At 37.5% G+C, this 17,037-nt stretch overlaps 1 protein-coding gene across 2 annotated transcripts in view; it reads right to left on the bottom strand.

Moving 5' to 3' along the window:
* Nucleotides 1-313: 313 nt before the first annotated feature.
* TSPAN8 (tetraspanin 8) overlaps nt 314-17,037 on the bottom strand; it is a 31,772-nt gene continuing 15,048 nt past the window's right edge. Inside the window, exons 6-8 of one of the 2 annotated variants that reach the window (XM_042470650.1) lie at nt 6,790-6,906; nt 4,418-4,501; nt 314-547 (exon numbers count right to left, since the gene is read on the bottom strand). In XM_042470650.1, coding sequence (XP_042326584.1) covers nt 494-547; nt 4,418-4,501; nt 6,790-6,906 — 255 coding nt within the window. In that variant the 3' untranslated portion in view covers nt 314-493. The remainder of the gene's footprint in view (nt 548-4,417; nt 4,502-6,789; nt 6,907-17,037) is intronic. The other variant, XM_042470651.1, reaches the window with a different exon arrangement.

Below are 17,037 nucleotides of genomic sequence, written 5' to 3'. Positions count from 1 at the left end.
TGGAGAAACATGTGTCTGTGTATTTATACTTACTTTGGAGGGGAGAACTTTACTTTAATATACATTAAAAGTATTTTTTTCCAGTTATCACAATCAAATGTGCATCCAATTTGAAGTCAGGGAGGAAACCAGTATCTGTATATAACAGTTATCAGAAGTCTGGAAAACACTACACTGTGTCAGCACAATGTGTGACACGTTAAATGCTCTGTTTTGTTGAGAGGAAAACTTCAAATAAAAAAGCTGACAAAAAGTATACACAAAAGGTATGTGTTGCATTTAAAAACAGACAGCAATGGATCATTAGTTTCCCTAATTTTAAACAGATTTTTATTTCATAATGCACGAATAAATCTTTATCCATCGGTGCTTCGGCTGTTATCATCACAGCTGCTTCTGGGATTTGTTTTAGGGTGCCAAACCAAACACCAATCTCTCAATCTACAAAGGTTTCTCCTTTGGCTGGTCACATATTTCTGACACTTCCATGGTTTCATTTTCTCTGGATTTGGCAGTAAAGGCTCATTGAAAACACCAGACCAAGAACCTGGAAAAGAAAGATGTTTATGGTATTATTTGGCAGCTTTCAATATCCCCCACATACAGTCGATGCACAGCAAGAACATTTTGTTTGCAAACTTCTTGGATTTACGTACAGATGAGATCTGCTATGCTGAAGATTGCTTCCAAAGTAATTTTTAGAAGTATGACTCTCAAATAGTGGGATTTTAATTAAACCCATATATACCACACTATGGGAAACTTAAATTTATTGTAAAAGATGGATTGCTTTAAGGGTGAAGACATGTCCTTCTATGGGGTTCTTGTTACTGCTTTATGCTGTTTACTTAGAGCAGGGAGTAGGAATCAAATTTTCCACCAGCAGAGAAAGGTTTTTCATTTTCTCTTCTGGAAAAGATAGAGCTGTCCCATATCGAAGTCTTTTTGTTCAAAAGAAATCAATTGTGGATTTATTATGACTTCTTAATAATAATAATAAATTTTATTTATATACCGCTTTTCCAAAAAGATCAAAGCAGTTTACACAGAGTTTAAAACCAATTACAAAAACATCATAAAATAAATAAAACCAAGAGCACTGAATACAATGTACAATCTAAAAACAATCATTCAATCAATCAATAGGGTGAGGTAGAGAGTCAATGGGATCAGAGTACACGGCTTCATTTTCCAGGGGGGAAGGCTTGACAGAAGAGGAAGGTTTTAAGCCTCTTTTGAAATGTTTCCAGGGGGGTGATAAGACGGAGCTTGTCGGGAAGACTATTCCAGATTTGTGGGGTCGCTACTGAGAAGGCCATCTGGGAAGTAATAACATATTTAGAAGGTGGAATTTCCAACAAGTTCTTCCCAGTTGTTCTGAGTGTGTGGGGTGGATTATATGGGGAGATGTGGTCCCTCAAGTAGCTCAGGCCCAAGCCATGTAGGGCTTCTTAAACAATGGAATGATTTTCTTGAACTTTTGCAGAACTATTATAACACCAGAGACCTGTTGTTCAGGACTTAACTGTCCATGTGACAGTTATTTGCCACTGACTAGTAACAGAACCGAACTAGAAAGAGTTGAATCAGATAGGTCTTGGTTTAAATTCTGTCTGAACTGAGTGCTATGTGGGATTTTTCTATGAAAGAATTCATTTTTAAGGTTCCATGAAGAATTAAAATGGCATGAAAAATACTGCACATATATACAGGTAGAGATCTCCTCCATCTACAAGTCTTTAGCTTAATCCACTAAGCATAATCACTCAAGTTCTGCAGCTCAGAACTCTCCACCTCACCTGATGGTAGCAGAATGGCTTACAGCTGAAGGGCAGAACTAGATGAAACAAACACCTCTGTCCTCTTCCAGTATAAGAAAAACAAGTCACTGCCATCCTTTCTATATCACCTATAATTTCCTTCCTAAGGCAACTCCTTTACTCTTCCTAATAGAAGGCCTAATAGAAACTGACTTCTGAACCTATGGTGGTTGCATACCTTCAAGTCATTTCTTACTTATGCTGACCCCAAGATGAATCTATCATGAGGTTGGGTTTTGTTTTTTGCAAGATTTGTCCAGGGGAGGTTTCCTTTGCCTTCCTTTGAGGCTAACAGAGTATGACAGCATCACCCAGTGGGTTTCCATGGCCAAGTGGATTTGAACTCTGGTCTCCCAGAGTCCTAGTCCACTATTCAGACCACTACACTACACTATGCTGGGTCTCCTCTGAACTTAAGAGGTGGCTTAAACTGGTTGTACTTGCATGTTGCCCTGAAAGCCCATGATATATGATGCCATATAAATATTTTACACACACAGTTTTTGTATGATCTTCTTGTATTGTTTTAATAACTATTGTAAACTGTGTTGGGGTGAAAAAATCTGTTCTAAAAGACAGTTACAATAAACTTTATATTTTTATTTTTACAAGTGTAAAACTTGGGCTTTCCTTTAAGTACACAAACCCATGTGCAAGAACATTTTAAGATTCAGTGCAAGTGCAGATTAAAAAAAAAAAAAAAGGTCAGCACACAATCATCCTGTTTATGGAGCCCTAGAAATTCAGCCTCCTCTCTCAGCCCATAAATTTCCCACATTGCTAATTATCACACTGTTATCACTTGATTTGCTGTTGGATCATTTATTCAACATTTGTTATTCTTTCCTATTAACAGTCTTTTAAAGATTATTCCGGTTTCAGATGAAATGTTACAACAGTGATTGAAGTGACAATACCTTCAACATAAAGAGATCCTCATTGTAATGACAATCTAAGCATGGAGATATATATATATATATATATATATATATATATATATATATATTCCATGATGCTTTTTTAAAATAACTTACATCATGGCTACCTATGGGTGTGTTACATTCCTTTTACCAGCATCAGAAGGCGAGGTGAGGCATCAAGCCTCCTCTTTTAGCTCAGCTGAAATTCACTTCTCCAGCAGAACTGATTCCTATAGTGATCATTCAACAAGGACCATTAAAGCATTTATATGGCTTGGGGTTTGGTTATCTAAGGGAACATCTCCTCCTGTAGTTACTTACCTGGACCTGAGGTCATTATCTAAGAGTGTCCTGTAAGTGTTCTTGGCATATAAGGCAACACATGTGGTTATAACAAGAGGTCTTTTCAGTGGTAGCATCTGGGTAATGCCATCTCCAGAAAGGCTCACTTGGCTCTTGCATAATGGTCTTTGGTGTACCTTTACATTCTCTCAGGCATTTTGAGAGTTCTTTTAGGCACAAGCTATCTGATGGGCCATATTTCCCTATATGTACCTGCCTGGCTCTTAAGCTTTTTGGGGAGTATGCTTTATTCAGTTGCAACACTATTGCAGTCCTGTCTGATCAGGACAAGTGAGAGGATCTTTTCACTCATCCATTCTGGGTTTGTTATTCACATCATGGAATCGCAACTTTCTGGGAACCGCATCACTCTGCATCTCTGCAAGTTCAGTTGCTCACATGTGCAGGCACCCTTCCCTTTTCCATGCACCCACTGGCATTCCTCAGCTGGACAGAGATGGGTCATCATCTCTTTTGTCTCTCTCCACTTCCTCTCTCTTTCCTCTTTACTTCCCAGTGACAGCGGTTCTGCTGGGGAAGAGGCAGTACTTTCTTGACTGTGTGGGCTGTGAATGATGTGAATGTATTTGAAACACATTAAAGGCATGGAGAGTTTTATCCCGGATCTGTTCAGGGTTATTTGCATCATTGTTCACACAGCCAACAATGTCAATATTTTGTAAAAACTCAGGAAAAGGCCCGATATTAATTATCTGTGGTAAATGGGGGTTTTGGCAGACCATCCCAAAAAAACTAATTGAGTGCATTCAGGATGCATGTGAACAACAAAGATTCATCCCAAATTCATCCTGGATTATTTTCATCATGTGAATAACCGTTGAGTTAGTCACAGGCATGAGTAGGTTGTCAAAAGATGTCAAATCAACTGCAGCTCCAGATCTGTCTACCATCTCTGCACCTCCCATATCTCTCCTCCCTTGCTCTCCCAGCTTGTTTGGGACAGGAGCAAACATGGCACCAGCTCCTCCACTAAGCGTCAATTTCCATCAGATATAACATACTATAAGCTTTGTAGAGGAGCTGGAGTTCTCCTACCTCAGATCAAGTTGGGAGTGTCTTTGAAAGCAAGAGAAAGAGGGAGCCACAGCTATGGTGACAGCAACAGATGCTTCAGCACTCATACATATTTAACATGCATTCACTTAGATAAAGACCGTTCTGGTCATGCAAGGCAATATTTGTCCCTACTTGCTGGTTGACTTTGGCCAGTCATTATCATTCTACATAATGAACAGCACAAAGGATAAACTGGATTTCCACCCTGAGTTCCGTGTAGAAAGGATGAAGCAGAAACATCAATAATGGTTTATGTACCTCAACAAATGCCAGTCCAAATGCTACTCCCATAACTATGATCATATTGTTCTTGAGGAAATCAATCATGACATCTTTGCAAGACTGAAAGACAGGAAATGACCAAAATTAATACAAGTAGTAGGTTTGTAATTCGTAGTCATTTTATATGAAAGTCAAAGGGAATGAGCTAAACTCACTAAGGCGCATTACAGACTGGCATAAAGTCATAAAAAATCTAAATTTAGGGAGTGCACACCAATCTCGTGCTCCCAAACCCTAGTATGTGCAGGTGGTGTAGCACTGGTGGTGCCCTGTGTACACGGGCACCACCATTGTTACATAAGCACTGCATGGCATTCACACATTACCATGCAGCATTTACATAATGAGTACACCAGTGGCAAGTTGTTATGCTGTCCCTGCGGCTCAAAAAGAACCCAGTTTTTCCGGGTTATTTTTCCTCCGTAGGAAAGCCGCGCAGTTTGGCGGCTGCGGCTTCCCTCCAGAGGAAAATAGGCCACTGGCAGGCCACCCTTTTCGGGCGGTCTGTCTGGGCCCCTATTGCAAGTCATTTACAATTTTCATACTGCCTTGGGTCCCATACTGGGAGGAAGGCAGAATATAAATTAATTAAATAAATGTACCAACTAATGGAATCAAAAGTTGCAAATCTGCATGCAGCCAATAAATGTTATTTATCTCATCAGTCCCTTGCTGGCCAGTATAGAATTTTTTTACCCAGTAGCCTCCCGCCAAAGTCTGACTACTTCTTCAGGTCAACTGTCTTCCATATACAATATATCTAGAAGCTTCAAAAAAGAAATTCTACTAGAGACCTTTCCTTCATGTATTTGCCTCCATGTGTCTGCTTTATCATCTTGGCTCTTCTTCCCTATTTGACTACTGATACTGATTGACTTTCTATATTCTTTATCAAGAACACTGGAAGACAACAGTTTTGTTGAAAATAAGAAAATACCTTTCTGCAAATACAGAATGGCAGAAAGGAGGAGAAGTGACAAGGTAGGATCTTGCCTTTCCCAGTAGGCTCAGGCAAAAGCAATTTGCTGCTGCTTCTCCTAAACCATGTGCTCTTCCCCATTAATAGCTTTAGCTATTTTGACCACACTTTGATATTGCTTGACCTCATTTGTCCTGGTTTTCATCTTTACCTTTGATGGGACCAAGGTCTAAACATGAAATGCATTTATGTTTCTATACACCTTATAAACATAGCCTGAAGGTAATTTTATATATAATATTTTTTAATAATTTTGTGCATGAAACAAAAGTTTGTGTGTACACTGAACCATTAGAAAGCAAAGGTGTCACTATTTCACCTGGCTGTCTGGACAACTTTGGATTTTGGAGTATTGCGGATTTTGGAATTCCGGATAAGGGATGCTCAACCTATATTGATAAAATGCACAATTGTTTTCCTTCTCCCTCTACTGATGGATAAGCAATCTACCCACTGCCCATATTGGTTCAGTCCATTTTCTGGAAGAGCTAAAATCAAAATAAGAAGCTCTTTGGGGAGCTAAAAACGCCTGAGTTAGATGAATGCCTGGGATAACTTGCAATTTTTTGCATGCCACTCTGGAATTGGACAAAATGCATGATATAAATAAAATGAACTGACAAATTATGTTTGGCTAAATTTATAAATATCAGTGGTAAATAAGAAACCATGCATATGTTTGAAAATAACAGTCGGCCCTTGGTATCCACTGGGGTTTGGTTCCAGAATCCCAAGTGGATATCAACATCCATGAATGCTCAAGCCCATTAAATACAATGGCATAGTAAAATACCATCCCTTATATAAAATGGCAAAATCAAGGTTTGCTTTTTGGAATTTATATATTTTTAAAATATTTTCAAGCTGTGGAATCTGTGGATAGAGAGGGCCAACTTTATTATCTGACGTTTCTTGAACTGGTTAAAAATATTCACCAGCCTCCATTAGTGCATCAGTTACTGGGCAATTCATTTCATGTCACAGCAGAAGGGTAATGGCATGCTATATTTGGATTTAATTCTGCAATGTAATGCATAACTTGGTATAAATAGCAGCAGTTAACAGAACTGCCTGTTGTAATAACCATTGTTTATATGATAGAACTGAAACATTCAGTTTATGAAAAATGTACATGTTATATAATGGCCTCTTAGGATCATTAGCCATATCACATATCTGACTCTTTAACTGGGTAAAACAAGTAAGTCTACAAGAAATATTACAGAAAAATAAACTCTCACCTTTTGGGTGACAGAAAGTGACCAGTGTTTCAGAAAACTAAAATAACAATACTCATATGTATTTTTCCATGTCTCTGTAAAAATTCAAACAATGCAAACAAAGTGACACATAATATAATCCTTCATACCTTGGTATACAGATTATTTTTGCAGACATCTGTTGCTTCATCTGCCTTGTCACATGCACAGCCAATTGAGTTTCCTCCCCAGTCTGACTTCCCATTTTCCAAACCACAACATTTGTACTGAAAGAGAGGAGAATATTAAAAAAAATGTAGTTAAATCAAGCCTACAGAATTTTGTCCTCTCTGCCTGTCTTGTCATCCAAAAGAATAATACCTGTATTCTGAAGTTAATAAGTGAATTTGGAAGATATCCCTCATTGTCTGATTCAGATTCAGCAAATTTGTATTTCTCTTATAGAAAAATATAAAACTTTTTTCTTTTCTTTTTTGAAGCAAATAATCAAAGAATCTGATCTCTCAGGACAAGCGGCTAAATTATTTGGTTACTCTTTTGCAAAAAGGACATAATGAGAAATCTTAACACTTTAGAGGGAAAGCAAATGAAAGTCTTTAAAATGAATTATTATCTGTGGGTTTTGCCTCAAACATTACATATGTTGTGCAGGGATGTTAGTGAATTTAACTGTTTTGTTTGTGCAAGTTTTTGTAGGTTAGGAGCATATAATGCAGACATTATGAAATACCTCAAGGTCTAACTAGATGTTATGTGACTTATGTGACCAACTTGATTACTTGATTAGTAATCATGTTGTCAATTTCTAAACATTATGACTACAGGCAACATGGTTAAGGGTTGTCATTGCTATGACAGTATGGAGTTTATCACATAGGGGAAATCCCGTGTAGAAATGGGGGTTTAAATTGGGAAAAAATCCGTGAAAGCCAGTTGATTTTCAATTGACGTTGTTGTTAAAGTGTTAACCCAAACAGAAAGTAGACAGAAAGTAGACAAAAGCAGCTCCTTTTTCCTTTGGGAAAATCATGAAAGTAAAAAGGAGTGTCTACTTTCCGTTCAGGTTAACACCACTTTAACAACAATGTGTTTGAAAATCAACCTACTTTTGCAGATTTTTTTTCCAGCTTTTAAATCCTATTTCCCCTGTGTGATAAACTCCTATGTCTGTGTGTGGATGAGATTTAACTCTTTCCCATGGCCTCCTTCTCCACTCTGCACACTGTAGGAAGGTCAGGGCCCTTTATTGCCACTTACTGAAGGTATTTCCACTGCTCACTTCTAAGTGGGGAGAGGTCTTACTAAGATCACTGCTGGGGAGAGAATATTTAAACATCTCCCTGTGTACTCAAATGATGATAACAATGTTTCATCCACCTAGAATTTTAATGGGTATTTTTAACCTACAACATTACGGCTAACACATGTGGGTAGACCCTTATGCCTATGCAGAGCCTGAAAACCTTACCTTTTGAACAACAACACCTCATATTCATGCTTCCTGTGGGATTTGGGAAGCTGTAGTTCATAAAAGTAACATTTCCAACCTCTGTTTTATCATGTCCATTGTTTCCTAATTCACAATATTTTCTTTCCAAACAGAAAGAATACCAACCAGCACAGTCACAGCTTAACTAAAAGCAGTTTTTTTTTAAATTTTTATTTTTTATTATTAAAAGAATACATAATTGTACACAATTACAACAACATTCAAAACAATGACAAAAACATACATATGAACCATACACAATACATACCTAAATATCAACGCCTACAAACTTACTCCAAACACACCTCATTCATATATATCCAACTTATGCAATAATATTGTAATCTGTTATATTATTCCAAATGAAGAGTAACCTTCAAACTCACTTCACTCCTTTTCCTTTCTATTGATCTACTACCACTTCTCTTCTTCCTTCCCTCTATTCACTTCTCACACATACCCTCTCCCAGTCCTATCTTATCTATCCACTCTAATCTACCTACACATACCTTCCTCACCTACTTAACCTTCTAGTTCTTCCCTAACATCCCCTTATTACTCTTCATTAAATACATACAAACCACTCTCTCCCTCACTTCATCCTAACATTCTTTCCATTTTGACTTCCTCCTACCTATACTAAATTTACATAACATATGACTTTCTGGTACTAACGTTGTCACAAGTGGATCCGATTTCCCTTATCTATCAAAATTCTTCAAATATATATATACATCACCTAGCGAGCCTGAGCATTCATAGATTTAAAGGAGATCACCGCTATTTCGCCCCATTGCCTCTCTAAAAACTGAGTCACCTTTCCCCATTCTTCCCTAACCTGTTCTATACCATTATCTCTTATCGTTTGAGTTAAATTATCCATTAAAATAGCTTCATACACTTTACTTATCCAATCCTCTAACCCTGGGATCTTATCATTTTTCCATTTCTGAGCAAAGCATATTCTAGCAGTGGCTGTTAGGTAGTAAAGAATTTTCTTATCAGGACCCTTGATCTGATCATCAAAAATACCTAACAGATAAGTCTCCGGTTTCAATTGTATCTTTTCCCCCAACATATTCCCAATTTGGTTATTTATCATACTCCAAAATTTTTTAGCTTTTTTACACGTCCACCAGCAGTGGTAAAAAGTTCCAATATCTTTCTTACACTTCCAGCATAGATTGTTTTTGACCTTGTAGATTTTTGCAATTTTTACTGGCGTTATATACCAATGAAAAAATAATTTATAGAAGTTTTCTCTTAAACTTTGAGAAACTGTGAGTTCATAGTTGTTTTTCCATACTCTTTCCCATTGCAGCATTTCAATTGGATGACCTATTTCCCGTGCCCACTTGATCATGTCTTCTTTCACTACTTCTTGTTCCGTTTCGTAGGACAACAACAATTTGTAAATCTTTCCAACTGCTTTCTCATGGTCTTCTAATAATAATTTCCCCAGTTCTAAATTTCCTTGGGAACTTGTTACCTTTTGTTCTCTCATATCCTGTTTATATCTCATAACAATCTGATTATATGCAAACCAATTAATTTGCCAGCCTTCCTCCTTAAGCTTCTCTAGAGATTTTAAACACATTTTACCTTCACTGCTCTCCAATAGATCTCTATATCTATACCAATTTGAGTTCATAATCATTTCCTTTCTATAAAAGGCTTCCGGTGGTAATGGCGGCGTGAAAAGACTTCTCCAGGTGAGGCTCCGGAGAAGGCTTACGGCCCGCGGAATCGGGGGTAGCTGGGGTTAGGTACCGCTACCCAAACATCTTCCTTGAGAAGGGAGAAACAGAGGGGCTCAGCAGATACCCCCTACCCAACTCCAAACACATAAGAAAGCGCGAATTGTGGAAGCCTTAGGAGTTGGAAGACGCGAGGGGGAGCGAGCAGCCACGTCCGCGGGCAGAGGCGTCTCAAGCCGCGGCTTGAAGACGGAGGCGCCGCCACCACCTCACAACAAGCGAAATTATTAACAGAGAACGAAGAAAAGAAACCTACCTCAATATACATTTCTGCACCGGGATCCAATCCTTAAAGCTTGTGTGACCGATGAGAGAAAGTGAAGAAGTGAGCTGACTTTTAAACGTGCTACAAAGTTGGCGAGCGAGACAGGACGAATCGTCCCTGGTAGCTGAGTTGCTGCAAGAGGGAACCAAGTCACGGATCCCTTGGTCCCTATCTTTCTCCTCTCTCTTTCTTACTCCTCCTCTCCTTGGTTTGTTTGCTATATTCTCTTCTCCTTTCCTGCTCTTTTCCCTTGGTGTTTGTTTTCTCCTTCCCCCCTCCCTCCAAACTTGATTCTACTTACAGGTGCTGTGAGAGCTGTAGCTGGAAGAGACTCGCCGGTTATCAGAGCCCTGCTTGCAAACCTAGGAGATTCAGCTGGGGAGGTGAATGGCGCTGGCGTGAGAGGAGAGGAAAGAGAGCGAGCCGGCTGAGAAGGGAGGAGAGGAAGCCGAATTCATCGCGCACGCATTGGAAAGGAGAAGGGAACTGTAGCAATCCAGAAAGAGAACTGGAATAAGTTTGGACCCTCTCCTGGTTTAAACTGATCTTCATAAAGATTATAAAGACTCACAGAAATTAACTGTAAGAACCAGAAAAAGACCTAAAACGCGGCGCATGTACAGGGGAGGGAGAGGAGAGGGAGAGAAGATGGCGTCTGTTTGAGTATTAAGGGTTTGCTGGAAGCATTAATTCAACAGGGGGGAGGTAGAGGGAGAGAGAGGAAGGTGAGTTTGAGTTTAAAAGGAAAGACATTTAGAACAATCTGCTGATCTTTAAGCTCAACTTAGGGCACTAAGGAATAAAGTGTTAATGTTACATGGTTTAGCTATTTGCATGTAATTCCCAATTTGATACAATTAACACATTGTAACGAATAGAGTTCATATTTTGAATCTTTTCCTCTATATCATTGTTTTTTGGCTAATGTGTTTCTTTTTTTAGTGCAGATGTAAAGATTATTGGAGGAAAGGTGAGGAGGGGAGTAAATTATTGGGTAGCCATTCTAAGATTTTTAAGTGCACCTTGGAGGTGTCGTTTGAAATAATTCTAAGAAAAAACTTACTCTGAGGTGTGGAACAACTATCTACTTGGTCATACGAACCTCACTACTCCATTACCCCACATTCATATTGTTGCTGAGGTTGTTACTATCCTTCTTAGCCTTTTTTTTTCCCTGTCATTCCATGCTCCTTCTCTATTGTACTTATAGTGTAATTGAGTATTCAAGGGAAGCTTAGGACAGGCAAACCATAATTTAAAATCAATTTGAAGTGAGGATTAAATTTAAATTTGTTTAGATGATTTGAACTGCTCTAGGAATATATTTATTTGAAACTGCTCTAGGAATATATTTATTGTTGTTGAATTAAATAGATCAATTTAATACTCAATTTTATTTAATATCCTGTCCTAACCAATAGATTCCTGCCTTTCTGTGCTTACATTGGGAAAGGGCCTTACAATCAACAAAAGCGCAACCAAAACAAACTTCTATTTCAGGTGAAAAAAAAAAATTATTTTTTTTTCCCTCCCTTTTTTTTTTCTTTCCTTTTTTTTCTTTCCTTCTCTCTCTTCTTTTCTTCTTTTCCCTTCTGATCCTAATTTTTATGCTCTCTTTTATTTTGTAAGATGGCATCGGGCACACGGAAACATACAGCTATGAATCTTAGAAGGCCTTCACTTGAAAATTCAGCAAAATTATCAGAATCACATGAGACTTTGCTGGAGGAAATGAGAAGGTTACAAGCAGAGACGAATGCCGAAATACTTAGATCCAGTGAAGGGGTAAAACGCGAGCTTAAAGTAGAATTGAACGAAGTGAGATCTTGTCTGGACAAAATAAATGAGGATGTAAACAAAATCAACGGAAAAATGAAAAGTTTAGAGCTGCACACAGGGAAAATGGAGAGGAAGATAGAAGAAGTTAAAAATGATTTATTTGAGGACCAAGAACAAATTTTGAGATTGCAATTGAAGCAAAGGGAGAACTGTTTGAAACTGCGCGGCTTACCTGAGAAAGCCAACGAAAATCTATACACTGAACTCTCCCCCATTTTAGCAAAATTTATCGACGAATCTGAGATCCAGTTCCCATGGGAGCTGGACCGAATTTACAGACTTAATTCCCATATTGCTAAACTTAAAAAATTGCCCAGGGATGTAGTTGTGTATTTCGTGCGCAAGCAAACACGGGATTTGGTCCTACAACAGAGTTATAAAACGAAACTACTAATTGATGGTAACGAAATTATGATTTTAAAAGATATACCTGGAAAGATACTCAAAAGGAGAAAGAACTACAACTTTTTAATTGACAAGTTGAAAAAGTATGAAATTTTCTTTAAATGGGAAGAAATAGAGGGCGTGCAAGTAACATGGAAACAGAAGAAAATAAGGCTAAACTCCATAGAGAAGGCAAGAACCTTTTTAAAAGACATCCAGAAGGAATTTGAGAAAGACGGAGATGGAAATGAAGGAGGAGGGGAGGGAAGTGGGGAAGAGGAAGAGGGGGAAGTGATTAAGTAAAGGTGACAAATTACTGGAATGTAAAGCTTATGGATAACTAACCTCCTCACCTATCTATTTAATTACTTATCTACTCATTTATTCATTTACTCACTTATACATTTATATATCCATTTATACATTCATTTATATAATGATAGATCAATTTGTGTTTTAAAAATCTAGATTGAAGACAATTTTATATCTTTATATATATTCTAAGCTAAACTTTGATATAGGGGTAGCGGTACTAGTTTAAATTACTGTCTCTGGAACTTAGCGGGCTTTAATACTGGGTTATATTCTATTCGCTGTATATTAAATACTCTCTCCATTGCTCTAATAAACTACGGAATAAATTTGTGTTAAGCTGTTTGTGTATTCTAATTGGATCTGGCCGAAGTAGGTTAAAATACCCAAAATGAGGATAATGTCTTGGAATGTCAGGGGCCTAAACTCACCCCAGAAGAGAAAGAGAGTCTCTCTCTTTTTAGAAAAAAATAAGACAGATATAGTTTGTCTCCAGGAATCTCACATTAGGGCTAAAGACATCAGGTTAATCAAAAACAAAAAATTAGGGAAAGAATACTGTACAACATTTAACAAAAGCAAAAGAGGAATTATAATATATGTTAAAAATGGCATCGAGTCAAAAGAAGTATTTAAGGACAAAGAGGGTCGATACTTGGGAGTTGAAATCTGGTGGAAAGGGATCAAATGCCTTTTGATTAGCATATATGGACCCCAAGAAAACAAAAATAACTTTTACAACAAGCTAAATGTAAAAATGGGGGAATTAGATTATGAGAATATTATTATTTTAGGTGACTTTAATGGAGTAGTCCAACCCCAATTAGATAGGTCATCGCATAAAGATATAAAAGAATCCCAAGGCAGACTACCAAAAATTTTTTTTGATTTATTAGAGAATTACGATTTGTTAGATGCTTGGAGATATTTATATGACAAGGAAAGGAGTTACACTTTTTTTTCGGATAGGCATCAATCACTTTCGAGATTAGATATGTTTTTTGTTTCGCAATCATTGATTAAAGAAATCTCTCAAATTACTGTGTTAAACAGAGAAATCTCAGACCATAATCCCATAATTTTAGACCTAAAGGATAAGAGTAGGACTAATAATTGGTATTTGAACGAGGACTTATTGAACGATAAAAAAGTTATTGAAGAATTTAGAAAAATGTTCCAACAATTTATTAAGGAAAATAAAGATAATGAAATTCAATTGCCAATGGTATGGGACGCAGGTAAAGCGGTAATTAGGGGTTTTTTCACGCAACAAAATATTAAACTGCAGAGACAAAAGAAGCAAAGATTGGCAGAATTGAACGGATTACTACGGAACAGAGAAGAAGAACTCCAAAGATTCCCAAGAGACAAGAAAATACAAAGAGAAATCAAAATGTTGCAGAAACAATTAGAGATTGAAGCTACCCAAGAATTAAATAAAAAGCTTAAACTGGCCAAACAAAAATATTTCGAACAGGCAAACAAGACAGGAAAATGGTTGGCATATAGACTAAAGAAAGAAAGAGAAAAGAAAGCGATTAACAAAATAGAGTTCGGGGAGAAGGTGACAACGCAACAGGAACTGATCAAAAAAGCCTTCACTGAATATTATAGAAATTTATATGAAGAATACCCGACAAATCAGGAGCAGGTGGTAAGATATATAGAAACATCAAAAATAATAACCTTGTCTGAAGATCAGAGAGTACACTTGAACCAACCAATTTCTATACAAGAAATCTGGGATGCGATAGATTCGAGCAAATCAGCGAAGGCTCCTGGTAATGATGGGTTAACCGCAAAGTTTTATAAAGCCTTTAAAACGGACCTGGCAGGTATATTACAGGAAATAATGAATGGAGCTCTGGAGGGAAATCTCCCAAATTCATGGAAAGAAGCGGAAATAATAATGATACCGAAGGAAGGGAAAGATAACTTGAAACCTGCAAATTACCGCCCGATCTCTTTACTAAACAACGACTATAAACTTTTCGCTAAGATTTTAGCTAACCGTTTAAAATATTGCCTTAAAGACTTAATTGATGCTGATCAGAGAGGATTCCTCCCTAAAAGACATATGAGAGATAATTCGAGAATTTTGTTAAACATTTTAGAGTATTATGAATCTCATAGTGATAAGCAATTGGGCCTATTATTCCTAGACCTGGAGAAAGCTTTCGATTCGGTGAATTGGTGTACTTTATTAGAAATCTTAAAGAAAATCCAGGCCGGACCAAATTTTATTAATTGGGTAGAGAAAATTTACAATAATCAAAAAGCCCAAATTAAAATAAACGGAGAAAAATCTGGATTCATAAGTATAAAAAGGGGAACTAGACAGGGATGCCCCCTATCCCCATTTCTATTTTTATTGGTTATAGAACTCTTGTTAAAAGAGATTAAAAACAACGATCAAATTAAGGGGACAAGAATTAAGAACCAAAATTACAAGATCAGAGCATTTGCGGACGATTTAATTATGATTGTAGAGGATCCCCTTGTAAGCATAGAACCGGTGATTGAAATTTTAGAAAAATTCGGATTAATGACAGGTTGCAAAATTAATAAAATGAAATCGGCAATATTAACAAAAAATATGAAAGAATGGGAACAAAAACAATTGGAGAACAAATCAGGAATCAAAGTTGAGAAAAAAGTTAGATATCTGGGACTTCAATTTACTAATAAAACTAGTTCTTTATACGAAGATAATTACAAGAAGACTTGGGTTAAAATCAAACAAGATCTGGCAAAATGGAACAATCTGAATCTATCTTTAATGGGAAGGATTGCCACTATCAAAATGATGGTTTTACCAAAAATCTTATTTTTGTTCCAAATGCTCCCTATTATCACAATGGAGAAACCCTTTAAGGAATGGAACAAAGATTTGTCTAAATTCATTTGGAGAGGCAGGAAACCTCGAATCAAACTCAAAATAATGCAAGATACTAGAAACAGAGGAGGTTTAGATTTACCAAACTTTAAACTATATTTTGAAGCCTCTGGACTAATGTGGCTTAAAGAATGGATGACCCTAGACAATATAAATTTATTAGAACTGGAGAGCGAGGGGAATACCTATGGTTGGCACGCTTATTTGATATATGGGAAAGATAAAGTTAATAGAGCCTTTAGAACACATTGTATTAGAAAACCATTAATTAGAATATGGAATAAGTATAAACGGAGAATAATAGATGCTATTGAAGGCTGGGTTTCCCCTCAGGAAGAACTAAAAGCAGTTTTAAGCCTGCTTTTTCACAACTGTGTTGGACAGAAAGTCACTTGCTTCAACTGAATATGCAGAATTGAGCTGTTTCAGGCATCACATAAACAAGAAGCCAAGCAATCATAAACTAAAGCAGATGTTTGACATAAACTGTCAGAATGTGTGTGTGTTTGTATGTGTGTGTGTGCACGGTGCATACATCTTTTTTTTCAAAGCCATCTCAGCAGATGCTCATTATCTTATGAACTTTTTTCAGGTTCCTATTAAGGAAACTAACACATGCTTATCTTTTGTGTCTAAGAATAAAGCAAGGATTTTTTTTTATTTTTATCCAAACAAATTTGGATAATTTTACTATGAGTTTGCTCAGAGGAAACATACCCTTGGAGGTATAATACTAGTTCACCTGCCTGGATGTTAGGTGCACAGCTGCTCCTGGAGTGGGAAGGGCATTGATTCAGATCTTTCATCCAATAGGGGTCTCCTGTCACTACCTGCCCCACCTCTACTCCCAACTCTGAAATACAAGATGCTGGTGGTGATGGTAGCCAGCCAGGGCCAGGGAGGTCTAATTGTACTTTTTGCCCCTGGACCCCTGACCAGTACCTATCACTTTGGGTCCTGTGATCAAATGCAGTGAAGAAGATGCTGTAGGACTCTGAATCAGCTGTATTTATTGCTCTAATATGCTAAACCTGGCTCTCTCTTACGTTAGGCATATTGAATTGGGTTGGCCAGGAGCAACATGGCTCCTTGCCAACTGTCCTACTAAGCCAAGAACCCATGTTGGAAGCCCCCACTGCCCCCGTTTCACTGTGCTATGTGGTTGAGAAAAGATGGAGTGATTTTTCTGAAGCCTCAGACACATTTATTTAGTAAACAATTCTGAGGATTCAGATGGAGGCTTATAATTCAGATCACATCTTATACATAACTTTACCAGTTATACAACTGTGTTCCCCTAGAGGCCCACCAGATGTTGGATTCCAACTCTCATAATCTCTCATCATTGGTTATGCTGGCTAAGTTGACAACAATTCAGTCCAACAACTTTTAGAGGCCACAGATTGCTCATTCTTGCCCTAGAGGTTTCCAGTGCCCAAGCATCAGCCAATCTGT

Source organism: Sceloporus undulatus, chromosome 5 (assembly GCF_019175285.1).
Source record: "Sceloporus undulatus isolate JIND9_A2432 ecotype Alabama chromosome 5, SceUnd_v1.1, whole genome shotgun sequence".
NCBI classification, from domain to species: domain Eukaryota; kingdom Metazoa; phylum Chordata; class Lepidosauria; order Squamata; family Phrynosomatidae; genus Sceloporus; species Sceloporus undulatus.
Note: the sequence above shows the minus strand (reverse complement) of the source record. Positions and strands in the feature narration are given on the sequence as shown.